A 27,529-nucleotide genomic window follows, 5' to 3' on the forward strand; every position below is an offset into this window, starting at 1 on the left:
AAATCTATGTAAATTATAGAAATAAACAAAGGGCCATAACTTACTAAAAAATTGTTGAACCAGTCTGATTTTCAGGGGGACACAACTAGGGTACCAATACATCATTCTGACAAAGTTTGGTCAAAATCCCCCTGGTAGTTTCTGAGGAGATGCGATAACGAGAAATTGTTAATGGAAGGACGGACGGAATGACGGACGGACGGACGGACGGACGGACGGAAGGACGACGGACCACGGACGCAGAGTGATTTTAATAGCCCACCATCTGATGATGGTGGGCTAATAAACACTGCGGAAAATGGTTCTGTATATGGGAGTGTACGCATTCCGTATACTCCTAATATACGGAAACATTTTTCCCGTATATGGAACATTCCATATATGGGAATCCTGTATTCTTTAATTGGACATTCATGTTTTTCTCACATGGATCCATTCATTCATACTTAGCATAAATACGTTTCAACAGTTTATGTCAGTATTCAAAGTTAGGGATTGTCAAAGTCCAAAAGTATGTTTAAGGCATAGGTTTTGATCATACTTTCAGGAAAGATACCTTTTATATGATATACGTATATTAGACATATACGGGACCGTATACTCCCGTATATGCACATATGTTTCGCAGTGAAAGAAAGTAGGTCAGTAGGTCAACGTCATGGTCAAGTGACCCCTAATCGCTTGGGGTCATCAGGTAATTATAATTAAACAGTCTAGGAAATATGATCTGATAATTTTTTAAGTATTTATTCCTATACAACTCATATAACAAGTGACCCCCAGGGAGGGGCCTCTTTTCACCCCAGGGACATAATTTGAACAATCTTGTTCGAGATCTACTAGGCAATGCTACATACCAAATATCAAAGGCCTAGGCCTTGAACTTTCGGACAAGAAGATTTTTTTCCCCTATATAAGTCTATGTTAAATTTGGGACCCCCAGGGCAGGGCCTCTTTTCACCCTAGGGGCATAATTTGAACAATTTTGGTAGAGGACCACAAGGCAATGCAACATAACAAATATCAAAAGCCTAGGCCTAGCAGTTTAAGGCAAGAAGATTTTAAAAGTTTTTCTCTATATAAGTCTATGTAAAACTTGAGACCCCCCCCGGGGCTGGGCCTCTTTTCACCCCAGGGGCATAATTTGAATAATTTATGTAGAGGACCACAAGGTAATGCTATATACCAAATATCAAAGGCCTAGGTCTTGTGGTTTTCAACAAGAAGATTTTTAAAGTTTTTCCCATATAAGTCTATGTTAAACTTGAAATTGTTGACGGACACGACGGACATTGAATGGTCACAAAATGCTGAAACTACTGTTCACATCTATGGAAATATTTTAAACAAGAGGGTCATGATGACCATGGATCGCTCACCTGAGTAATATGAGCTACATGTTTCAAATGTCAAAGATTTTCCGGTGTACAAACAAGTAAGCCCTGGGGCAGGGCAAATTTTACCCCGGGGTCATGATTTGAACAAAGTTTGTAGAAGTCTACTAGGCAATGTTACATATCAAATATCTAAGATCTAGGCCTTATGGTTTATTTTAAGCAAACTTATGAAGATTTCCCTATGTACAATCAAGTAACCCCTGGGGCTGGGTCAATTTGAACAAATTTTGTAGAGGTCCACTAGGCAATGCTACAAGTCAAATATCTAAGCTCTAGGTCTTCTGGTTTATTTTTTTTTAAAAATTTGAATATTTTCCTATAGAAATCTATGTAAAATCAAGTGACCCCTGGGGCGGGGTCAATTTTGACCCCGGGGTCATGATTTGAATAACTTTAGTAGAGGTCCACTAGGCAATGCTACATGTCAAATATCTAAGCTCTAGGACTTCTGGTTTTTGAGAAGAAGATTTTTTAAGATTTTCCTATGTAAAATCAATTGACCCCTGGGGCGGGATCAATTTTGACCCCGGGGTCATGATTTGAACAAACTTGGTACAGGTCCACTAGGCAATGCTTCACACCAAATGTCTAAGCTCTAAGGCTTCTGGTTTTTGAGAAGAAGACTTTTAAAGTTTTTCCTTTCGGTTGCCATGGCAACCAGAGTTCTGCATGGAATTCAATTCTTTGAATAATTTTGTAGAGCTTCACCCAAGGAACATTCCTGTGAAGTTTGGATGAGATTGGCCAGACGTTTATTAGGAGATGTCGTTTAAAGTAAAAGTTTATGGACGCCGGATGGTGAGTGATCAGAATAGCTCACCCTGAGCCTTTGGCTCAGTTTAGCTATAAAATCATCATAATTCAATATGAATGTATTTAAGTGTTATTCCAGAATTAAGAAATAACTAGCAAGAGGCCAAAACGGGCCTAAGTCGCTCACCTGAAGCTGACTTTGACCAAATTAGATCTTGCTTCTGACAAAGTATTAAATTTAAAAAAGAATTTTAAAAAATCTTTTAAGATTTTAAATTAAAAAAAACTTTTAAAAGTATTTCTATTTTTAGCTCTAGCAGCCCCTAAAAGGGGCCAAGTGCCTCCACTTGAACAAACTTGGGAGAGGACCATATAATTATGTCACCAAGTTTGATGAAGATCCATCAAGCAGTTCATGGTAAGAAGTTGTTTAAAGGTATTTCTATTTTTAGCTCTAGCGGCCACTTAAAGGGGCCAAATGTCCCCATTTGAACAAACTTGGGAGAGGACCTTATAATGATGCTACAGACCAAGTTTGATGAAAATCCATCAAATTGCTCATGAGATGAAGTTGTTTCATGGTATTTCTATTTTTTTTTTTTTTATAATTTATTTTTCAATCTTCATACATTTACAAAATATGATGACTTGGACAAATGTTTTTAACAATAGATACAAAACATGTATTTTATGGTCATCTAATTAAACAAACATTTGTAGTAATGGATGTCACAAGAAGACTTTTTCTATATATATATTTTTAGATGAAAAAAATTAGAGAACAAAACATCTAAGAGAGAAAAAAGTTAAAAAGAGTAGATATTATTGGATGTTTAGATCGTCTCCAAACTCATATAATTGTCTAAAAATTGTAATGGTTATTTATGCTACAATCATGTAAAAATCAATTTGTAGGCACACTGTCTAGAAAGTATCATTTTATTATATAGATGAAGAATAAAATATGTAAGATATTTTCTTTTTTTTTTTTTTATTATTATTATAGCCAACAGCATCTACATTCATACCTCAAAACCAGACCATTTGATATTATGTTGGTTTATTTTGTCATTTGATAATGCAATTTCTTTTCAAGTTTTATCCTGATTTTAAGATATGATATGAAACTGTCAAAACTGAGTGTTTGTTTTCTATTTTTGATTTGAAAAATGTAAGATTTCATTAGAAATATTATAAAGTTTATCACATTTTTTCGTTTTACGTTCCTTTCAGCGATACCAAAACTGACTACCTCTAAGCTAAATTGTGTTTTGAGATTTTTCTTGTCAAGGTACATATGTAATTTGTTCCATAGTTGTTGTACACAGTTACATTCCCAAAACATATGTTCTAATGTTTCAACATGCATATTGCAGAAATAACATAAATTTGATTCTGTTAATTTGTATTTAAATAATGATTTGTTTGTTGGGAGAATTCTCATCAGATGTTTGTATTGAAAACTTCGTATTTTTGTATCTATTGTTGCTTTCTGTGTTTGCATGTATATGTTTGACCAACAAGAGGGGTTCTCTGATATAATCGTTGACCATTTCATTTCCGACTTAATTATTGGTTTTGGTCTGTTTCTTCTTTGCGTGTCGTAAAGTAGTTTATTTGGTTCTTTTGTCTTTCTTAATTTATCTATAAGTAATTCATTTCGTGCATAAGATATATTCTCTTGCTTAAGCACCTGTTTAACAGTTTGTGGAATGCTTGCTATAAGATTGTAGTACTTCAAGAATTGATTGTTTTCTATATTATATAAAAATTTAAATTCGTCAAAAGTATAGAAAGCTTTTGTTCTGTAATCAAATAAATGTTCCAAATGCTTTATTCCCTTTTCGTACCAGTCTTTATAGAAAAATGTTTTATTTTCAAGTTTTATGCTTGTGTTATTCCATATTACCTGTTTACTTATGCTCTTATTGTTGTCCTGTGTATTAATATTTACCCAAGCTGTCAATAAATCTTTCATAAAAATGTTGGATTTACATATAGTTTCAATTTCTTTCTGAGAATAATTACATTCAAATAAAAGTTCTCCTCCAACATTAGATAATAATGTACTATAAAAGATCTTCCATTGTCCTTGGTTACTTTTATCTATTATCCTTCTGATCCAACAAGCTTTTATAGCATTTATGAAGTAATCTAGATTTATCATTTTTATACCACCCATTTTGTAGTCCAGTATAATAATCTCCCTATTAATTTTATCTGGTTTATTATCCCACAAGAATTTAAACAATTGTGTTTTAATCTCTTTCATTACTTCATTTGATGGGTTTGGTAACACTGTAAGAGGGTAAATTAGTTTTGGTAAAGCTAATGATTTTATAACAGTTACTTTTCCAAGTAGTGTTAGTTTTCTATGTTCCCATTGTTTTAAACAGTTAGTAAAATTTTGAATCTTGGGTATCAGGTTTAACGTTATGCTGTCTTTTTATCATTTGTAAATATCATTCCTAATGTTTGAGCTGACTCGGATGTCCAATTAAACATTTTATCTTTACAGTACTGAAGGTTTGTATCTTTTAATGATCCTATCCTTAGTATGTTAGTTTTGTTGATATTAAGTTTCAATCCAGATATACACTCGAAGTTCGATATAACATCTATTAGTTGTTCAAATGAATGTTTTGCACCATTATTGATAAAGGTTGCATCATCTGCAAACAGGGATTGTTTTATTTCAACATTATTAACTGTTATGCCTTTTATGATCTCATCAGTCTCGATATAATTTGAGAGGATTTCAATGCAAATAATAAATAAGGAAGAGGAAAGAGGACAGCCTTGTCTCACTCCACGTAGTATTGAAAAGGGTTTTGATAGATAGCCATTATTTATTACCATACTGGTTATATCATTATAAAATAATTTTACCCACTGTATAAGAGAATCACCAAAATTGAAGTGTTTTAAACACCTTATCATAAAGTTATGATCTAGTGTATCGAAAGCTTTTTCGAAATCTGCGAACAGTAAAAGTCCTGGTATTTTATTTTGTTGTGCGAAATCTATTATTTCATATATTAACCTAACATTTTCCCCTATATATCTGCCTTTTATGAATCCTGTCTGTGCACTGCTTATGATAGAATTGATAATCTTTTTTATCCTGTTTGCTATGGTTTTGGCGGCAATTTTGTAATCTACATTTAATAGACTTATAGGGCGCCAGTTACTCAAAATTTGTGTGTCTTTATTTGGTTTCGGCATAAGCGAAATAATACCTTGTTTCTGCAAACTAGTCAGATGTCCGGTGTTGTAAGAGTAGTTAATAGATTGAATAAAGTACGTTTTAATCTCTGTCCAAAATATCTTATAAAATTCAACAGACATGCCATCTGAACCTGGACTTTTTTGATTCTTCATCTCCTTAAGAGCTTCGAAACATTCATTTTCGTTTAATATCCCTTCACATTTTTGTTTTTCGTTTTCATTTAAAGTTCGCGAATTGGGTCTAAAGAAATCATAATCACAAGTTTTGGATTCTTTTTTGTTATATAGCTGTTTATAGAATTCTGCTTCTGCCTTTAAAATTTCATTTTGAGAAGTTATTTCTTTATCGTTGATTTTCAATTTGTATATTGTTTTTTTTTCTGCGTTTCTTTTTTCTAAGGCTGCAAAATATTTTGTATTTTTTTCATTTCCTTCAATACTTATTGCTTTTGCTCTGATCAACATTCCATTAATTCTGTTATCAATGATTTGATTTAATTCCTGCTGTTTTTTGTCAAGTTCTTCCTTTAAAGTTTTTATATTAATGCTATTATTATTTTCGCTTAAAATCTTTTCTTCCAATACTTCTATATTTTTGTTTATTTCTTTTTCAATTTTATTTTCTTCTCGTTTTCTATGGGTGGAATATTTTATTGTTTGATTTCTTATAGTGCCTTTAATGACTTCCCATAGAATGTTTGGGTTTGCATCCTTATTAATTGTTGCGGTTTCTCGAATGGCATTTCTTATTATTGATTGATATTCTTTTTCAAGTAAAATGCTGTTGTTTAATTTAAAATAACCAGGGCCTTTTTTTGTGTTAATAAAATCCAATTCTAGTTCAACCAATGAATGGTCTGTTTGGTAGCCTGGTTGTATAGTGCAATTTTTGACATAGTGCGTTAAACACTCAGATAATAAAAAATAGTCAAGTCTACTGGAGATGATTGGAATTGTATTTGAATGCCATGTATATTGTAATTTTGATGGATTACATAATCTCCAAATATCTATTAAGTTTCCGATGTTAATGATATCATTTATTTTCTGTCTGCAGTTTTTATGGCTATCAATCTTTCCATTTCTTTTGTCAGTATTTGTATTCAATATGGTGTTAAAATCACCACCAATTATAAAATCTTCCTCTAAGTTTTGACTAATTTCTTTCTCAATAATCGTAAAAATATCAGCTTTATCCTCATTCGGCCCATATACATTCATAATATTAATTTGTTTTTCGTTTATAATCATGCTAACAATAATCAATCGCCCTTCAAGTAATTCATGATATGTTAAAATATCTCCTGTAAAGTTACGATTAAAAAGGATTGCTACCCCTTCACTATTGCTTTTGTCCCCACTAAAAAAAGATTTTCCCTTCCATTCCCTTTTCCATTTTTCAGCTATAAGTGTAGATGAATGTGTTTCTTGTAATAAGCAGATAGAATATTTTTTAGATTCTAAATATTGAAACACTTGTTGCCTTTTCCTAAAATTTCCTAATCCTCTTACATTGATTGAGCAAATCCTAACCGTCTCGAAACTTAGTAGGTTTTTTTTTTTTGATAATTAGACGTTTGGAAACGATCATACATCCACAATGTTTTTTCATGGTTTAAATTAGGTTCACTGTTGAACCAATGCCATATCTACTATCTAAGTGAGTTGAGCATTTAAACCATTTAAGAATATAATAAAATTGTTTTTTTGTTTCTGTAACATATCCTATAAATTACATAATTTTTTTTAGAGAGAAAATTTATTATATCATATTCGAAGATATTTTTCATTTTATAACGAGAACAAGTATATATGTTTTAACTAAAGGTTTTGATAGGACTTCGTTTTTAAGATTTGAAAACGGTTTACATAATATTACTACATGCATACTTAAGAAACAACTTTTTTTCAAGTAATATATATTACTAATTTTATAATACATCCGTTTTTATGACTGAAAAAGATTTAGGTAACATATCAGGCATGTAAAATTAAAATTAAAACAAAATATGTTTCAATTATTTGACCTTGACTATAGTTGCTTAACACTATATTGAGTTTCAAGTAACAAATTACGATAGTAACAGAGATATTTGACTTTGTTAAAGGCTTAAATTAAAACTTCCCGAGATTTAAGGGACATATCTCTGTCATACTCCAAAAGATTCTCAATTAAAAAGGGGTATAACTCTGTAAGAGATCCAATTAGAGTTATTATGATGTATACTTGGTTGCAGATAACCATTCTTAATTTCCAGTCAATAGCTTTGATAGCAGCAGTGATAAAAATGTATTTGACTGTATCCTAAACTTTAACAATGGCAATGCCACAATGAGTGCAAATAGCTCTGCTTTTTCTTCAACAAGTTGAGCTGAAAATTTGTGCATAATGATATTTCTATTTTTAGCTCTAGCGGCCCCTAAAGGGGCCAAGTGCCCCTATTTGAATAAATTTTGGAGAGGACCATATATTGATGCTACAGACTATGTTTGATAAAGATCAATCAAGCGGTTCATGATAAGAAGTACATGTATTTCTATTTTTATCTCTAGCAGCCCCTAAAAGGGGCCAAGTCCCCCATTTGAACAAAAATTGTGAGAGGACCTTATGATGCTACAGAACAAGTTTAATGAAGATCCATAAAGCGGTTCATGAGAAGAAGTTGTTTTAAAGGTTTTTCTATTTTAGCTCTAGCAACCCCTAAAAGGGGCCAAGCGCCCCCACTTGAACAAATTTAATAGAAGACCATATAATGACGCTAAAGACTAAGTTTGATGAAGATCAATCCAGCAGTTCATGTTAAGAAGTTGTTTAAAGGTTTTTCTATTTTTAGCTCTAGCGGCCCCTAAGAGGGGCCAAATGCCCCCAGCTGAAAAAATTTGATCGAGGACCTGACCAGGATGCTACCAACCAAACTTGATGTTATTCTGATCAGCAGTTTCAGAGGTGGTGTTTAATTAACAAGAGCTGTCGGAGGACAGCAACGCTCGACTATTTAACAGCCTTGTCGCTTGAATGAATAAGAAAGTCGAAAAAGGGGCATAATTTAGTAAAAAAGTAAAATAGGGTTATGGAACCTGCATAGTGCTTATCAGCTCATGACAGTGGACAAGTGTATGAAGTTTCAATCCATTCCCATTAGTGGGTACTGAGATACCAGCTTACATATAAGAATTTAACCCAAAAACTCCTAAGTTGAAAAAGGGGCATAATTTTGTAAAATGCAAAGTTGAGTTATTGACCCTTTGCACTGCACGTCATATCATGAAAGTGAACTAGTGTGTGAAGTTTCAATCCTTTCCCATTAGTGGATACTGAGATACCAGCTTACATACAAAAACTTAACCAAAAATTTCTATGTTGAAAAAGGGGCATAATTTTATAAAAAAGCAAAATAAAGTTATGGGACCTGCTTTGTGCATGTCAGATCATGACAGTGAACAAGTGTGTGAAGTTTCAATCCATTCCCATTAGTGAGTACTGAGATACCAGCTTACATACAAAACCTTAACCAAAAAATTCTAAGTCGAAAAAGGGGCATAATTTTGTAAAAAAGCAAAATAGAGTTATGGAACCTGTGCAATGTAAGTCAGTTTATCACAGTAAATAAGTGTGTGAAGTTTCAATCCATTCCCACAAGTGGTTACTGAGATACCAGCTTACATACAAAACCTTAACCAAAAATTTCTAAGTCAAAAAAGGGGCATAATTTTGTAAAAAAGCAAAACAGAGTTATGGAACCTGTGCAATGTAAGTCAGTTTATCACAGTGAATAAGTGTGTGAAGTTTCAATCCATTCCCACAAGTGGTTGCTGAGATACCAGCTTACATACAAAAACTTAACCAAATCGGGACGCGGACGCCGACGCGGACGCCGACGCATGGGCGAGTCCAATAGCTCTACTATTCTATGAATAGTCGAGCTAAAAATGTGGACGATGCAAGACGGACGACAGACCATCCACCCTATACTAATAGCTTACCCTGAACCATCGGTTCAGGTGAGCTAAAGAGGTGAAATACAACAAAATAATCATATGTGAAGAATTATGAAGGATGCTGGTTTGATTATCACTCAAAAACTTCTACTTCTAAGACATGTTACTCCATTCAAAATGTTCTGTAGTTTTTTTACTTTACATGGCACTGAATACTGCCAAAAACAATTATACAAACAATTTACCCCAAAGGCCACTTCCAAAACAAGAGCACCGCCTTGCGGGTGCTGACGCTCATCTGATTTTTTTTGTATAATAGAAATATTATCCTACCCATGATTTTCTAAGTCTAAAAAGGGCCATCATTCTTGCAAAAAGCAGGATAAAGTTATGTTTCTTGATGTTCAGTGTCCACTTATGATGGTGAAAAACTGTTGCAAGTTTTAAAGCAAAAGCTTTGATAGTTTAAGAGAAAAGTTGACTTAAACATAATATTCAACCAAGAAAATGATTTTTCTAAGTCCAAAAGGGGCAATAATTATTGCAAAAAGCAGGATGGAGTTACGTTGCTTGCTTTACAGGGTCAGCTTATGATGGTGAACAACAGTTGCAAGTTTTAAAGCAATAGCTTTGATGGTTTAAGAGAAAAAGTTGACCTAAACATAAAACTTAACCAAGAAATCTGATATTTTCTAAGTTCAAAAGGGGCCATCATTCTTGCAAAAAGCAGGATGGAGTTATGTTTCTTGCTGTACAGGGTCCACTTATGATGGTGAAAAACTGTTGCAAGTTTTAAAGCAATAGCTTTGATAGTTTAGGATAAAAGTTGACCTAAACATAAAATTTAACCAAGAAAACTGATTTTCTAAGTCCAAAAGGGGCAATAATTCTTGCAAAAAGCAAGATGGAGTTATGTTTCTTGATGTACAGGGTCTGCTTATGATGGTGAACAAGTATTCCAAGTTTCAAAGCAATAGCTTTGATAGTTTAGGAGAAAAGTTGACCTAAACATAAAACTTAACCAAGAAATCTGATATTTTCTAAGTACAAAAGGGGCCATAAATCTTGCAAAATGCAAGATGGAGTTATGTTTCTTGCTATACAGGGTCAGCTTATGATGGTGAACAAGTATTCCAAGTTTCAAAGCAATAGCTTTGATAGTTTAGGAGAAAAGCTGACCTAAACATAAAACTTAACCAAGCAACGCCGACGCAGACGCAGACGCCGACACCGACGCCGACGCCGACGCCGACAACCGCTCAAGTGATGACAATAACTCATCATTTTTTTTCAAAAAATCAGATGAGCTAAAAATTATAAATTTTTAATTGTGTAAAAGTTCTTCAAAAAATAATTAGGTGGACATAAACCTTACCACAAGTCCTGACCAGATTGCGGCACCGTAGGAGTTCAATCTGTACAGTCCAATCTCTGCATATACACTGATCACAAACGGAATGACAAAAGCCTGCACTGCACCTGTTCATATTGCAAATAATATTACGATTAAATCAGCAACAAAAATAACTAATACACAGAAACATTAAAGGTGATGAACAGTGCACAAAGTACATAGTAATATAAAATGATTTTCAAACTGGATGTGTGTCCATAGGCCACAGATAAATCCCAATCCTGTCACTGTACATGGTTTCATGACTCTTTGTGAAATATCTTTTAAGATATATGCAACACAAACATTTAAGCACTTTATGTGTATTTTTCACTAAGTCAAGAACCATAACTCCAGTCAGGTTGAGAACAAGAGCTGTCACAGGAGACAGTGTGCTGGACTATTTCGGTGCTGGAAATTGAATCTGGGCAAATGTGAGGAAGCTGGAGCTGTCACTGAAGTGTTTAATTACTCCAATGTGGATGAAGATATTGGATAACAGCTTAAGTCTGTGTCAAATGTATTGTATGCGGGGCCTCTTTTCACCCCAGGGGTATAATCTGAACAATTGTTAGAGATCTACTAGGCAATGCTGCATACAAAATATCAAAGGCCTAGGCCTTGAACTTTCAGACAAGAAGATTTTTTTAAAAAATTCCTAAATAAGTCTATGTTAATCTTGTGACCCCCTAGGGCAGGACCTCTTTTCACCCAGGGGCATAATTTAAACAATTTTGGTAAAGACCAGGCAATGCAAAATACCATATATCAAAGGTCTAAGTCTTGTGGTTTCAGACAAGAAGTTTTTTAAAGTTTTTTCCTATATAAGTCTATGTAAAATTTGAGATCTGCAGGGCCCTGGGGCACAATTTGAACACTCTTCATAGAGGCCAATTAGATGATGCCACATGCCAAATATCAAGCCTTGCAGTTTTGGACAAGAAGATTTTAAAAAATTTTCCTTTCGGTTGCCATGGCAACCAGAGTTCTGTGTGGAATTCAATTCTTTGAACAATTTTGAAAGGGGGCTACCCAAGGATCATTCCTGTGAAGTCTGGTGTAATTCTGCCCATTGGTTTTCAAGAAAAAGATTTTTTTTAGAAAATGTTGACAGACACACGACACACAATGGACATTGAGTGGTCACAATAGCTCACCATGAGCCTTTGGCTCAGGTGAGCTAAAAAGGGGGTATAACTCGTAGTATTTTGGTGCCAGCATCATGAACATTTAAGTTTGAAAAAATCCAATTATTAACAACAGAGATATAGTGAAAAAGCATCAAAATTACACTGAAATTCTAGGTAGAAAAGGACCATAAGCCACTACATATTTGTGCCGGAATTATGGACCTCGTGTCATATGATGATGACGACAATGTGGAAGAATTATTTTATGTTTGAACCAAATTTATTACGTAATAACACAAATAAAGTGTAGGTGCACAAACATTAACCTGAAAGTTAAAAGGGGGCATAATTTATGAAATATTGGTGCAAGAGTTATGGCCCTTGTGTCATATGATGTGGGTGATGATGTGCTACAACCATTTCAAGTCTGAATCAAATCCATTTGGTAATAACAGATAAAGGTGAAAGTGCTTCAAAACTTTAACCTGAAATTTTATGTAAAAAGGGGGCATAATTCATGAAAAATTGGTGCAAGAGTTATGACCCTTGTGTCATATGATGTGAGTGATGATGTCAAACAATCGTTTTAACTTTGAAGCAAATCCATTTAGTAATAACTAAGATTATAGAGCGGAAGTGCATCAAAACTTTGACCTGAAATTCTAAGTAAAAAGGGGGCATAATTCATGAAAAATTGTTGCCAGAGTTATGGAGCTTGTGTCACATGATGTGGGTGATGATGTGGAACAATTATTTTAGGTTTGAATCAAATCTTTTTAGTTATAACTGAGATAGAGTGAAAGTGCACCAAAACTTTAACCTGAAATTCTAAGTAAAATGGGGGGATAATTCATAAAATATTGGTGTGAGAGTTATGAACCTTGTGTCATATCATGTGGTCAGAGTGCTATTTTCATGCAAAGTCATTGTTACGCAAGCCGCAAAAAGCTGATTGTAAACACAATTCTCAGACTGATTTTTGATGCGTATTATATTCCAATGTATGTTTTCCCAAGATTTTGATACAAGATCACGGCGGTGAAATATACACGCTCGCCTAATATATCCGTGTTTTAACAGTAATCAACACATAAAACACACTGCATAATAGCCGCTTGTACTGCTGCATATCCCATGTTTTACTGTTGTCCAATTATTCTAGAGTATAAGCAGAGGCTTTATAACAGATCTGATTCAGATAACACATAACAGTAAAAACTATAACTTAATTATGAATGAACAAGTGCTGTCACTAATGGTGACAAATGCCCCCGCAGCACCTTGACCTTTGACCTGGTCACCTTGACCTTTGACCTGGTGACCCCAAAGTCAATAGGGGTCAGGTACTCAATAAGTACTATCAGCATGTAAAGTTTGAAGGTCCTGGGTGCAGTGGTTCAAGAGTAAAGTGCCTTCAAGCAAAAAGTTAACATTGTGATGACGAACGAACGAACGGACAGTTGAAAACTAATATGCCTCCCTTCGGCAGCATAAAAATTTAAAGACAACATACTATGTCTCTCAGAATATATATTTTCTTAAGTTGCTAAAATTCTGTATCTAAGTATTACCCTTCTAGTAAATTTTGGCCTTGTACATACTGTTTGACTGTTGACACTATGATGTTCATTTTATTGTTATACATATTATCTATCTTCTACTTTTTAGATCTACTATGAAATTTAATTTGTCTTTGTGTATTCTGTGTCATGTATATTGTTTGTAAATTATGTTTGAAAGAGGACCACATGGAAGATTGAGCAAGCCCCAACTGTGCCTTCCTCTATAAATAAAGTTCTAATTATTTTTATTATAACTATTATTCACATATGTAAACTTACTTTATCTCATCCTGTAAAGTTTGCTTTATTCAATCCTTTACAGGCTTTTTTTATCAACTTCTTTTGAATACTTTTACTTATAGCTCATCAGGGTGTTTGGTAGTTTGGTAGGTTCTGAAAATCAAGAGTCACTGACTCTTCAGCCTAAATTTTCAAGGATCAAAATCAGAGTTTCAAGAGTCAAGATCAGCTTTTCAAGGGTCAAGCTATACTGTTATAAATGCAACTTCCATTGACTTTTATCTAAAACAAGTCCATTAGTCTCCATGCAAGTCTACAAGAAAACAAAACACATAAATATGTATCTTGTATGTACTTTTATAAATAAAAACATGCAAGTGTATTTTGAACTTTCCATAAAGTCATATACATTTATTTCATACTTCATAAATAAACTTTTTTAAAACAACAATCAAATATGAGTAAATATTGAAATCAGAAAAAAATGGGAAGATCAGAGGGATTGTCCAGTTGATTTCTCCTAATTATCGAACCAACAAACCTTTCATTATTGTCATCTACCTGTACACTGCTAATTAACAAGTGGTACAAACATGATAATAGGCTGCTCTTCTACACATTGTTTATCAATTAACTTTTATACATTGATCAATAAACATCTCTGATAATGACAAACTTTATTGTACTAATACAAACCACAAGATGACCATGTGTCTGTGGGCGTGATAGATACTTCATATACAACGCTTCGCCAACTGTCATACTTCTACTTGTGGCAGCAAACAGTATAGAAATTTACTGGGATTTTGACTGACAAGGGCAGAACTTTCGAGGTCGATATCGTATGCATTCAAAGAAAAGTTTCCACGGGGCATTTTTGTGTGGGTCAAATTGAGTTTTTCTCGATTTTCATGGGTCAAAACCCGGAACCTCAGGTCTACCAAACACCATGCTCATTTCTTATATTTTAGCAAAGGTAAAAGTATTTCTAACATTATTCCAACTTCAGTATCATTTCAATTTTTAGATGCCCATGCTAAATTTCTCAGTCCAAAGTAAAACTGTCAGTACTTTAGCATTTGCTAAGTAATTTCTGAACACAAGTTCGAAATTGCTGCATTCTAAGATTGGTCTCCAAACAATCTATTTATAAGCTTGGACCCTGATTTGGCTAGTCTATCCTCCCAGTTTTCTAATCCTTTACAACAAATACCTACCAAAACAAGCACTTAGGAATCCTATGGCTATCTGACAACATCCACACCAGAATGGCCAGTACGGAAGAAGAGGTTTGGATGGAGAAAATGTTCCATCATTTTCTGCCATTTCCTCATTGGATGCCCTCCGTGTCTGGATGTTTCCCACGGTTTCTATTGAATCTTCCTCTATTTGATGATATGGAAATCTCATAATGCAATTAAATCATCTGACTCACTCTGCTGCAATATTCAATAAACATAAAATAAATTTAAATTCACATTCCCGCACCCCCACACACCCCCAGACATAACTGTACAAAATTAAAATTTTTAAATTAGCAGCTGGTATGAACATGCCTCATGTATCTGAATCCTCGTTTTTACTTTTACATTTTTGTTATCCACAGACAGGATGTAAACTGGTGTTTGTGAGTTTAAGCATCCAGTTTTCCGACAGGTTAGTGAGTAATGGATGTGTGACTACTGACCTAGCTGTAATCCTACTTTCTAATTCCAGGAGGCACCTGTCATATATTCCCGAGCTATATTTAGAAACTGATATTTTTACCATTTGCATGAAACTGTATCACTGCAAAAAGTATATACAGTGAAACACCGCTCGCTCGAGCATCGATGACTCGAGCACCCGGGCTAGCTCGAGCAATTCATGTGGTCCCGGCCGATTTCCTTCTATTTTCTATCTGAAATTACCATGGCTGGGTCGAGCATCAACTCGATCGCTCGAGCATGACACCTGGTCCCTGTGTATTAATTTACTCTTTGTTGCTTTTGGCTAACTCGAGCAGAGGTGTCGAAATTTTTTGCAGCTTCGGCGATCAGAATGTATCGGTTAATTAAAATTTTTCGCACGTCGTTCTCTATTCCCCAACTATCTTAAATGTTTTTTGTCGGTATATTTGATCTGATAATGAGATTAATTATTGATGAAAGTTTAAAGAAAAGTTTTATAAATCAAATATTTATCAATTACTGTTTGCTTTAGATTAAAGCAAGCATGTTATTACTTATTACATCATAGATAACGTTTGTGATACTTTTTTTTTTTTAATGTCACAGGTTTGTTATTATCATGCATCACCGTTTCCTCTGCAAATGGTACCGATGATAATTGATATAATAAAACTTGAATTTTTCTTCGTATGTTGGTCAATGTTTGGGTCGCTCGAAACCATGGATAACTCGAGCATTTTGCTCATCCCCTTGCAACCTCGACCGAGCGGTGTTTCACTGTATTTTGGAAATATCACCTGTTCTAAAAAAATATAATTTAACATTATTTTTGGAATATTTCTAAATTAAAACAATAGGTATGCACAAATGATATGGTTGCCAGTAACTTATGCAACAATTGAAATAAATTGAAAACCCCAAATTGCTACATATTTTTCATAACATTCACAATTAAAGTTTGAGATTTTACACAGGAAGTCTATGGTAAAATGTTATCATTACCCAAGTGAAATTAGTATCATTCTGCACTGTTTCAGACATGTTAAAGTTATTAATAGCAAAAACTTACGTTTAATTACACATTTTAACCTTTTTTTGCTGGCAGTGGTTAGGGGTCCAGTAACCAGACCCCTAGACCAGAAGTCTAGAGGTCCAGTAACCAGACCTCTAGACAACTCCTACAGGGCAGGCTAGAGGTCCAGTAATCAATATGAATACTGAGAACAATATTTACAAAGAGGAGACTGTATTTTATCTTTAAAACCGGGAGAGGATTTCAAATGTTTGCTCTCGTATTTGTAAGTGACAGGGAACAAGTAGAATATATTTATAATTCTTTAATCCCGAGAAAAAGATAGTCACAAATTCGATAAATAATAAAGAGCAATTTGTTCACCATAATTGGAAGCTTTTATCAAATTCTTGCTTTTCTTGGGACTGATAAATTTAAATAATAAACCTAATGTTTTCTTTAGTATTTAAGACATGAATTATGTTCATGAATTGTTGAATTCATTTTACTGCTTGAGTGAAGAAATAACGGTGACTACAGGAAATCGCTGTTAAAATTTCATATATCTAACAGATATACCTCAAACCCAGGTGAGATTAAGAGTTAGGTCCATCATGTTTCGGAAAAAAAGTTTGGACATCACCAAATCAAAGAAAGAAAGCATTATTTTACATGAAAATTAAACAGCATACAAAACATACATATTCTACAAAACCATTGTCAATTTACTCATATATGTATTGAATTCCGAAAAGGGACTGCGTGAAGGAGCCACACTTCTGGACAGTTCAGCGCCTTTAAAAACTCAACATTTTTAAAAAGCTGTTACATGTCATCGTTTTGATGCATTACCTTTTACACCAGAAATACAGTACACAATAGTACAAATATATGGATTACCGGACCTCTAGACTCCGGGTCTACATGGTAACCGGACCCCTAGTCCAACTAATTTGACGCGATCCTTGGAAATATTGAGATAGTTTTTTCATATATGGGCAATATCCCCACTCGTGTCAAACACTCGAAAGACCAAAGTAGTTGAAGCAACGTCCGATGAAATATTCATCGCTGCCGACGCTTTACAGGCTATAGATTTAAATGCCAATTATTTCACGAACTGGCCATAAATTAAAATAAAACTTACATGTATCGAAAGGGGATTCAATTCTTCATTAATTAATGTAAAAATTAGGTATGGCTCAAATATGGAGGTTGCTACATACTTTTATATGTCTGCATGGTTCTGATGTTACATTTTGTTACTAAGACACAGAACATTTGTTACTGGTAACAAAAATACTAGGGTATGTAGCAACCACCAGATTTAGGCCGTATATGACGTTTACCGGTGTTTACACGCCCATCAAAGTTTTGACGTCAGATTGCCCATCACAAATATAAAACAATCTAACGTCGAATTATCTGAACGTCGAATTTGACTACTGGTCCCCTAGACACTTCCTTTTTGGATCTGACACCTTGTTGCATTCAGCCAATGAAATTTCTCACCGATACAGACCATAAAAAAGGGAACACTTAGCTAGCTGTGCCGTTACGGAAATAAAAGGTATCAGGAAATCAGGCCATGTTTAAACTGATAAACACTGATAAATTAAAGGAAAAAAAGTTGTTATTGTTATAAAAAGAAGTGATTAAAAGACATAAAATGATAAATAGCTGGGTGAAAGACAACGTTATGGTTAACCGCTCAAATACTATAGATAGACATTTTTAAGTTTGAAATAGCGAAAACTTACGTTTAAGTACACTTTTTAACCTTTTTGTGTTGTTGTTTTGACAGCTACCTCAACCTCACGTGATTTGAGGCGAACCGTAAAATCTTAAATCTATAACTTTCGCTCCTTAAAAGTGATTTTCACGATTAGTAATAAAAACAATTAATTAGCACGCACATGTCCAACTATATTTTATAACTTTACGGAGGTTTGTTAGATTTTGCAACTATGAAATTATCAGAATATAATTCCATTTAAATGATACTGACTCAACAAGGCAACATGGCCTGACTGCGTACTTAAAACAAGTATTTTCTTTCACCGAAATTGTCTGCACCGTTTTTCAAGGTAACCACGACGACCAGGTTATTTACTTACAGGTGTAAAAGTAATTTATTACCTGTTCCAAAGTTCCATACCTATGGTTATAGGTGTTATGGATAAATATACTGGAAATGTACTTTGTTTACATAATTATGCATATATATCATCAGTAAACATGCAATGAATTGGATTTTTAATCTGTCCAGTGTCGATGGGGATAATAATTAATATACGTTTGTAGCAGCAAAGGTAATTTATTTCAATTCAAATGTTGTATTTCTCCTTTTCATGCTAAAGAATTGTAGATATCATTAATGTGTTTAAAAGCTCATTGCGTCTGTTGCAATTCTTACAAATTCATGATTATGTGTTACTTCTGGACCAGGGAATTATGCCTCATTTAATAGTAAAAAATAAAAACATTAAAGTATTGAATGGTAGCCAGAAACTGAAGGTGCAACTTTGGAACATTGTTTTAATGGCGTTGCAGGTCAAAACGTAGCCAAACCAGAATGTACCCACACAGTAAAGTCAAAATGTTCCCGCATTAAAATATAATAATTACCATGTATCCCATTAAGCAATTACTGAGGCTGTTTTTTAATGATTTTGAAGTTTCAGTTTCAGTTTAACCGATGGGGTAACTTAATAGATCAAGATAGAATCCTGCTTCAGATCAATAAGAATTGAACATGTAGGAATTTTCATGACATGAAAACAATCACAACTTGTGTGAAATGCTGATACCTTCTAAAAACAGCAAATTGACAGTTGATAGTATTTCATTTTATTCAACATATAGTTCCGTACATATTTTTGCAGAAAACATACTATCAAATTTTGACACTTAGTGGGTACATTTTGCCTTTTTTATTTTGGGTACATTTTGGTTTTTAGGTACGTTTTGACTATAATCTGTTTATGATGTGGGGTAGGGGAGGTGGTTAGGGTGGCTGACTTCAAATAACTTGCTCCTCATCTGTCTTGGTTTGAACCTGTCATAGGTTGTTGTGACATGAGGAATATATCCTAGCTTCTTTGCAGATTGTGGCTTTGGGAAGGTCAATAGTTCTACCCAGATGTTTGACAAAGTTATATATATATATAAGGCCTGGGATTTTCTTCACCATTAAAAACTGGAAAGCCACCATACAGCCTGAACTGTGTAACAAAACAAGAAATTAAAATCATTTGTGTAATATGGAATGCATTAACTTTTGTTAGAATATATAAAACAACAACATATATGTATATATTGAATCATTATGTATTTTGATTCCAAAACTAAATTCAAAATATTGAGTAAAGAATAAAAGAAAACGTTTTTTCCTTCTCCTGAAAAGAAGTGCAAAATGTAGTTAGTATAGTTTTGCGCTGAGCCGTCAGTTCATGAAAAAGTTAAATTGTCTTGATTTACTTTGGCGTGCAGTTAACAATCTTTTAATGATTATAAGTTGGATGTTTCATGTTTGTATTTTAACCAAATTCAGTACTAGAAAATTTGTCCAGCATGAAACTTTCTTTTCACCTCGCATAACAAATCAGCTTGCACCTTTGTCTCACATTTGGCACTCAAAAGATTTAGATACATTTTGAAAGGGTGACAGGGGTGCCACACCCTGATGATCTGAGGTCAATTTCTTGTACTACTGATGAAAAACTGATAGCATTTTTATTTTTGATAACAATTCAAAATTATGAATGAGCTGACCAAATAATATTGTTTTCAAAAATATTAATATACATTTGAGAAATTTCATGATGCAGGTGGACTAAGATATATGTTAATTAGTAATCTGAGTAAATAGTACAGTAGTGTATTTTGCACTGCATAATACTTATGGGGAAATGAATCTCTGCATGTTTACAAACACTCTTCTATTATTTGCATATTGCTGTGACAGTCTGTAGACATTGTATGAAAATTATATTAAATTGTCAACTTATCTTTTATTCAGCTTATAGAGGCAAAAAATAAAACCCAATCAAAGAAGTAAAAGTTTGTCTTTCAAAATTGTGTGAGAGTAGTAAGGCTGGGCATGATAGTGTAACTTGAGCCCTCCCACCTAAAAGTGTGAGACTTGACAAATGTGAAAAGAGGCATTGACATAACTTAGATAGAAAGATCTTTTCCTGTTTTTAAAATGTGAAAAAAGCAAGAAGAATACAGAGTACATCAGCAAATGAATATCAACATCCAGGGTTCTTTTTTTCTATAGTCAAGCCTTTTTGTACGGCCTCTTCCTTTCCCTTAGAGCCTAAGATTGCCTTAAATATCAGGAATTTTAGATTCCCCGATAACAGACACTGACCTCTTCCCGACAAAGAAACCCTGACATTTTTGCAAAATTATTTCTATGGATATTGACTTTAATAATTCCTGTTTGCAACAATCTGTATTAATGTGTTAATCTGTCTATACTGACTGATCTGTGATGATAAATGATCTTTGTAAAAATGTATTTCTGTAAATGGTGGAGATTTAAAACTAGAAGATCCGGCATAATAAACATTTCCCCAGTTATTATGCATATTAAATTGATATTAACTGCGGATGTTAAAAAAACATGACCTTTTAAGGAATTTTTAGAAAAAATGAAAAGGTTCTCCTCTAATTTTGCAATAGATGAACAAGAGCAGGAAACTGCTACAATTTGTAAAACCTCTGTATTTTTAATTATAAAGCATAATGTGCTATTAAACACAAAAATCATAATCATTCTAACATGCCAGTCCCACATTAACAACAATTAGTGAATGGCCTGAGCAAAACATCTACATCTCACCATTTACAATTTTTAGCTCATCTGACTTTTCAAAAACATCTATGAGATGTAATGTTGAAGTCAGTGCTCACTAGTCCAAATAATAGGATGTTTTGGGACAGCGTGATAACTTTTGACTGTAGCTGTCCCGTGGGACGACATCTATAAAATAACAGACCATAAAATAATTTAAGTCATCCCGATAAGCCAAATAAGTAAGGCTAAGTGCTCACCAACTTTAACATTAGACTAAAGACTTGTTTTGTGACAATAGGCCACTTTTCATAAAAAATATTTTTGAGTTGTTAGCTTTGAAATTTTATACAGCTCGGATATGAAGAGTCATAACCCACCCTGCTGACCCATTTTATACATAGAAACTTTGTATTTCTGATTTAAATTTTTGATCGGGTCATCTGTCCCAAGTTTTTCCATGGAGGGTTGTTATACACAGGACTGACGGTGCATCTGTTAACTGTTCACATTCTTCACTGACTGAAATTTTGTGTTGTTTTTCCCCAAAGTTGTATATTTCAACTCTTGAAGGTTAATTGAATGGAAAGTTTTGTTTTTTGTTTTTTATTAATTTTGGAATTTAGATAGCACAACAATGATATCCACAAATTTGTCCCTCACAAATGGTAATGTGTGTGTAATGCAGTATTCTCAAATATACCATGAAATCCCTCATTGCAAGCACCTCTATTATACTTACACTGAGCTGACCAGTCCTTACAATCTTAATGCTGAGCACCAAGTAAGGAAGCGAGTAGGGCTTGTTTTCATGCCATTGCATGGTATGATGCAGTCAGAGAGTGACCCACAATCTTCTGCACTTGAAGTAGGTTATGAAAGCATTTGGAAAATCTGTAAAATCAGTCATATAATGTGTATAACTGGTAGTTGTGTCAATTGAAGAAATTAAAATCCAGTGAGCAAATTAAAGTGGCATTAATACGATCTCTAGAGTCCATGAGTTATGATGATGTTCTCACAAAACTGCCGCTTTTGCAGAAACCAGAAAATTTTCTACGTAGCCTCACAAATTTGAAAGCTATTATTATACAGGGTGCAAACAGTAAACAGATGAACAATACAGTTACAAAAATATTATGTTACAAAGCTATATTGATTTACATCTATTTAAGAAGAAAAGAATCTTTGGCATGTTTGTACATACTCAACTTAACTTTATACTACTTTACGTCCTATATTGTGTAGCTAATATAATTCTAGAGATCTGTTAAGCTTCTTCAATATAGAACTGCAATGATAAATGAGCCATGCCATGAGAAAACCAACATAATGGGTGTGCGACCAGCAAGGATCCAGACCAGCCTGCGCATCCGCGCAGTCTGGTCAGGATCCATGCTGTTCGCTTTTAAAGCCTATTGGAATTGGAGAAACTGTTAGCGAACAGCATGGATCCTGACCAGACTGCGCGGATGCGCAGGCTGGTCTGGATCCATGCTGGTCGCACACCCACTATGTTGGTTTTCCCATGGCACGGCTCAAATAGAGTATTGTTACACTTTCAATTGTAGATGTAATAAATTATGCTTTATGGGTTTGGAGGTTTTATGTTTATTAAAGATTTATTTAAGATATAACTATGGGGCTGTTTACTTAATGGAACAGGTCTATGCTAAATTTGTATGAAAGTCTACAGGTGTACAGGGGACCTTCTTGTGGAACTGACAGGTAAATAAAGATTGTATACAAATGCAAGTTAATTAATATTGAAATATACTTCATATCTATAGAATAGGAATTGTTGGGATGTTTAACTTGTATGGATTCTTTTAAAAGATATCAAAACTTAAAGTACCCTTAAATTTATATTCAAATTTTCACAACAAAACTTGTGAGAAAATGTTCTAACTTCAAAGCCATGCACATTTTATAATGATATTTCAAGTTTGTTATGAACTTTTCATGACATCATACAAGACAGCCAGTCTTGAGAGAAAATCCAAACCTTCTCTTGAAATGCTTGTTTGAGTACCAAACTTTGTCAGTTGGAAATTCGGTGCACAGACCTCATTTAGGTTTAATGTTTTTAATTGGTTTCTCTAGAAATTGACGAGAAATTCACTCCTGTTAGTACTAATCAACTGTAACTAAATATAATCTTTGTTTACAGAAAAATAAAACTTGATGTGATAGATGTGTAAACTAGCACAAATGTACAATACTTCTGGTGTTACATTACAATTTTAATTTGTACTCGCCTGTTGTGTTCCATCTTTTTAAATGGCCGTAAAATGCATCCAAACCCCTCCTGCAAAATGCAGTGCCTGCAGGGGCATTGATTCACAGATAAACAGTATAACTTGACATGGACAGAGCAGTAAACAGTAATTTAACATGGACTGAGCACTAAACAGTAATTTGACATGGACTCAGCAATAAACAGTAATTTCACATGGACTGAGCAGTAAACAGTAATTTAACATGGACATAGCAATAAACAGTAATTTAACATGGACCGAGCAATAAACCGTAATTTGACATGGACTGAGCAATAAACAGTAATTTAACATGGACTGAGCAGTAAACAGTAATTTGACATGGACTGAGCAATAAACAGTAAATTTACATTGGCTAAGCAATAAACCGTAATTTGTCATGGACTGAGCAATAAACATCAATTTGACATGGGCTGAGCAGTAAACAGTAATTTGACATGGACTGAGCAAACAGTGATTTGACATGGACTGAGCAAACAGTGATTTAACATGGACTGAGCAATAAACACTGATTTGACATGGGCTGAGCAATAAACACTGATTTGACATGGACTGAGCAGTAAACAGTGATTTAACATGGACTGAGCAGTAAACAGTGACTTGACATGGGCTGAGCAAACAGTGATTTAACATGGACTGAGCAATAAACAGTGATTTGACATGGGCTGAGCAATAAACAGTGATTTAACATGGACTGAGCAGTAAACAGTGATTAACATGGACTGAGCAGTAAACAGTAATTTGACATGGATGAGCGCACAGTGATTTGACATGGACTGAGCAAACAGTGATTTAACATGGACTGAGCAATAAACAGTGATTTAACATGGACTTAGAATCTAATCAGTCATTAGTGGCATTCATGGAGAAATTCAGAAAGTATGAATTATTACATGGTAGTTTTCAATTTATTATCCCCCGTTGATGAAATCAGGAGGAGGGTATTGAAATGGCGTTTGTCCGTCTGCAGCCATTTCTCAGTAACTAGCAGGTAGAATTTCATGAAACTTGAAATAAACATGAACCAACATACTGCGATGATGCCCGTCAAGTTTTTTTGGATTGGTCAATTTCCCTTAGAGTTATTGCCCTTGATTTAATGAAAAATGCCCAAAAATGTCCATCTGCAGCCATTTCTCAATAACTATCAGATAGAATTTCATAAAACTTGAAATAAACATGAACCAGCATACTGCGATGATGCCCGTCAATTTTTTTTTTGATTCAGTTTCCCTTATGTTATTGCCCTTTAATTGTTAAAAAATCCACAGATTTGTACATAACAAACCAACCAATTGGTAGAATTTCATTAAACTTCTTTTATTCTTTTCCATGAACATTTATTATAAACATGTGAAGTTGAGTACCCACACCCGAGCACCACCTTGCCTTGGTCACACACCCTCCCCCTCCCACCCCCACCCAAGAAAAAACATTCATTTTCTGTTAAAATGATTTTGACTAATGAAATTATTTGCTTCTTAGTAACATCCTTAACTTTTTGCCGGGTATATTTTTTGCCATTCCTCACCACAAACCCTTCGACGGGGGATTATGTAACCAATTCATTGAATTTGTTATTCATTTTGAGCCAGGGAATTATGTCATTACAACCACTATGTAGTGTAGGAAGCTGTTAATGTTACTTCTGTTGCTGAAGGATTGGAGCACCTCAGGTTTATGGCACAAATGACTAATACTGTATTTGAAATACAGATTTTGTCACACATGTAATTACATTACTGCAGTACAGTGTAAATGCCAATATTATAAAACCTAGTTGTATGTTTTTCTTTTTCAGTAAAATCTAGTCAGAATGCCTGCTAGCAAGGATCCTAAATCATACGTGCGGCCAGTTCCCCTGCCTATCCCATCATGCAAGGGTGTCAAACTTCTGGCACGCGATGTTATCCATTTCAATCCCGAGAATCCATCCAGGGAGGAAGTTCGCAAGAACAATTACTTCCGGCGGCAAGATCAGTTGTCAAATATGGGTTTCCGATCAGCCAGTCACAAACCCTACATTGGAATCGGGGATCCTTTCTACCTAGATGAACGGAAGATGATTCTCCATGCTTTAGGCCAATGGACTGAAGTATGTATAGATCAAAATTTACTCTGTACCATCTTTGAAGCAACTCATTCAAAATGAAAAATAAATCAGATATGCTCATTCTAGCATAAAACTGCTTTTTTTGTCATTTCCAGGGATTAAAATGAGAGAGTAAACATACGATAAATAGAGAGATTCTCACACTCATGTGTTTGTCAACACACTATTTTACAAAATGTCCTTTCTGTAAGACACCTGTAAACCATAACTGGCAATACATGTGATCAGCTGTTCTTATGCAATAGAAGCTATTAATAACTGTCACGAGCCACTTCAGCATGTGAAAGGTTGTTATTTCTCTAAAAGCTGTAAATTTACAGAGGTCTTTCCCATTATGTGTATCTGATTCTAAAAAAACAACAATTTTTTTTAGCTCGACTTTTCGAAGAAAAAGTAGAGCTATTGTACTCGCCCCAGCGTCAACGTCGCCATTGGTTAAAGTTTTTGATAAAGTCAAATATCTCTGTTACTATCAAAGCTATTGACTTGAAACTTAAAATAGTTATTTACTATCAAAGTCTACACCAGGAGAAACAATCCCCATAACATAAACTCGGGTTTGAATTTTGACAGAATTATGCCCTTTTTAACTTAGAATTTTTGGTTAAAGTTTTTGATAAAGTCAAATATCTCTGTTACTATCAAAGCTATTGACTTGAAACTCAAAATACTTATTTACCATCAAAGTCTACACCAGGAGAAACAATCCCCATAACTCTGTTTTGAATTTTGACAGAATTATGCCCCTTTTTAACTTAGAAATTTTTGTTAAAATGTTTGATAAAGTCAAATATCTCTGTTACTATTAAAGCTTTTGACTTGAAACTCAAAATAGTTATTTACTATCAAAGTCTACACCAGGAGACACAATTCCCATAACTCTGATTTGAATTTTGACAGAGTTATGCCCCTTTTTAACTTAGAATTTTTGGTTAAAGTTTTTGATAAAGTCAAATATCTCTGTTACCATCAAAGCTTTTGATTTGAAACTTAAAATACTTATTTACCATCAAAGTCTACATTAGGAGAAACAATCCCCATAACTCTGATTTGAATTTTGACAGAATTATGCCCTTTTTAACTTAGAATTTTTGAGTCGGCTAAACGATGTAATCGTTTTGACGAGTCCTTGCTATCCAGCGATTCTCTAAGTCTAAATGGACCAAATAACACAGTGAAGCGATGTAGTTCCATTAGATTTCTCAAACTTCAAACAGTTCACTGCAAGAATGAAATTAAGTTGCGTGAATTCCCTTTGCTATGACCAATATACGATGTAATCTGTCATATTTATGACTTGTAATTGTGCAATACTCGAATGTAACTCATTAAGCATAAATGTGCATTTTATGAATTGCGCAGGCTTACAAAGCTTGCGTAACATCCAGCGAAAGACAAAAAATAGTTCCACAGGGCTCCAGATAAGATGCGTATTAGCGTAAATTACGTATAGAAATAATGCAAATACGCATGTCTAATAATTTCTAAACGTATATAAAATTACAGAAATGCACACAGTGCTTTTTTAAAAACAAAATCTGAATCATCTGGATGCGTTAGGTAACATAGCCGATCCCGATCAGCCTTAATTCTCCCACATTGAACGTATACACGCATCGTATGATTTCTATAAACTTTGCGTGGGTTTCTACACACACACATGAATTTTGCAGTCAGTAAACGGATAAATTATCGGAAGAAGAAGCTCTTACTGGTTTGTTTAGTTACTACAGATATTAAAAATAATTTTAATTCTTATTTTTCGAGAAATAAACAAATCGGCGAAACATTAAATTGTATTTTCTTGTAGTTTTTGAAATCGAAAGTAGATCGTCTATGTTTGGCGAAATGAAACAACTTTTTTATGAAAAGATTTAAATAAGAGGTAATTTAACCGTAAACCTCAATGTCAGATACTGCCAATTGCTGCTAAATGTCTTCGTATCATCACAATTTGTAAAATATATTGTTCAAACTGGAGAAAAGTGTAATCGTATCCGGATATAATATTTTGG

General features: G+C 34.1%; 2 protein-coding genes across 16 annotated transcripts in view; one reads left to right on the forward strand and one right to left on the reverse strand.

Annotated features, from left to right (window-relative positions):
- The window catches only part of LOC123540235 (uncharacterized), a 63,856-nt gene extending 45,438 nt beyond the window's left edge, over window positions 1-18,418 (reverse strand). For 6 of the 8 annotated variants that reach the window (XM_045325079.2, XM_045325080.2, XM_045325078.2 and 3 more), the window contains exons 1-3: window positions 18,085-18,242; window positions 14,860-15,081; window positions 10,693-10,796 (exon numbers count right to left, since the gene is read on the reverse strand). In XM_045325079.2, the coding sequence (XP_045181014.2) occupies window positions 10,693-10,796; window positions 14,860-15,052 (297 nt within the window). In that variant the 5' untranslated portion in view covers window positions 15,053-15,081; window positions 18,085-18,242. Of the gene's footprint in view, window positions 1-10,692; window positions 10,797-14,859; window positions 15,082-18,084; window positions 18,250-18,332 lie in introns of those variants that run through there. The other 2 variants (XM_045325075.2, XM_045325081.2) reach the window with 2 other exon arrangements.
- The window catches only part of LOC123540234 (coiled-coil domain-containing protein 60-like), a 98,044-nt gene continuing 88,900 nt past the window's right edge, over window positions 18,386-27,529 (forward strand). For 2 of the 8 annotated variants that reach the window (XM_053527298.1, XM_053527296.1), the window contains exons 1-2: window positions 18,393-18,636; window positions 25,203-25,496. In XM_053527298.1, coding sequence (XP_053383273.1) covers window positions 25,218-25,496 — 279 coding nt within the window. In that variant the 5' untranslated portion in view covers window positions 18,393-18,636; window positions 25,203-25,217. Of the gene's footprint in view, window positions 18,637-25,202; window positions 25,497-27,529 lie in introns of all 8 variants that reach the window. The other 6 variants (XM_053527300.1, XM_053527295.1, XM_053527297.1 and 3 more) reach the window with 6 other exon arrangements.

Source organism: Mercenaria mercenaria, chromosome 16 (assembly GCF_021730395.1).
Source record: "Mercenaria mercenaria strain notata chromosome 16, MADL_Memer_1, whole genome shotgun sequence".
Classification (NCBI taxonomy): Eukaryota; Metazoa; Mollusca; class Bivalvia; order Venerida; family Veneridae; genus Mercenaria; species Mercenaria mercenaria.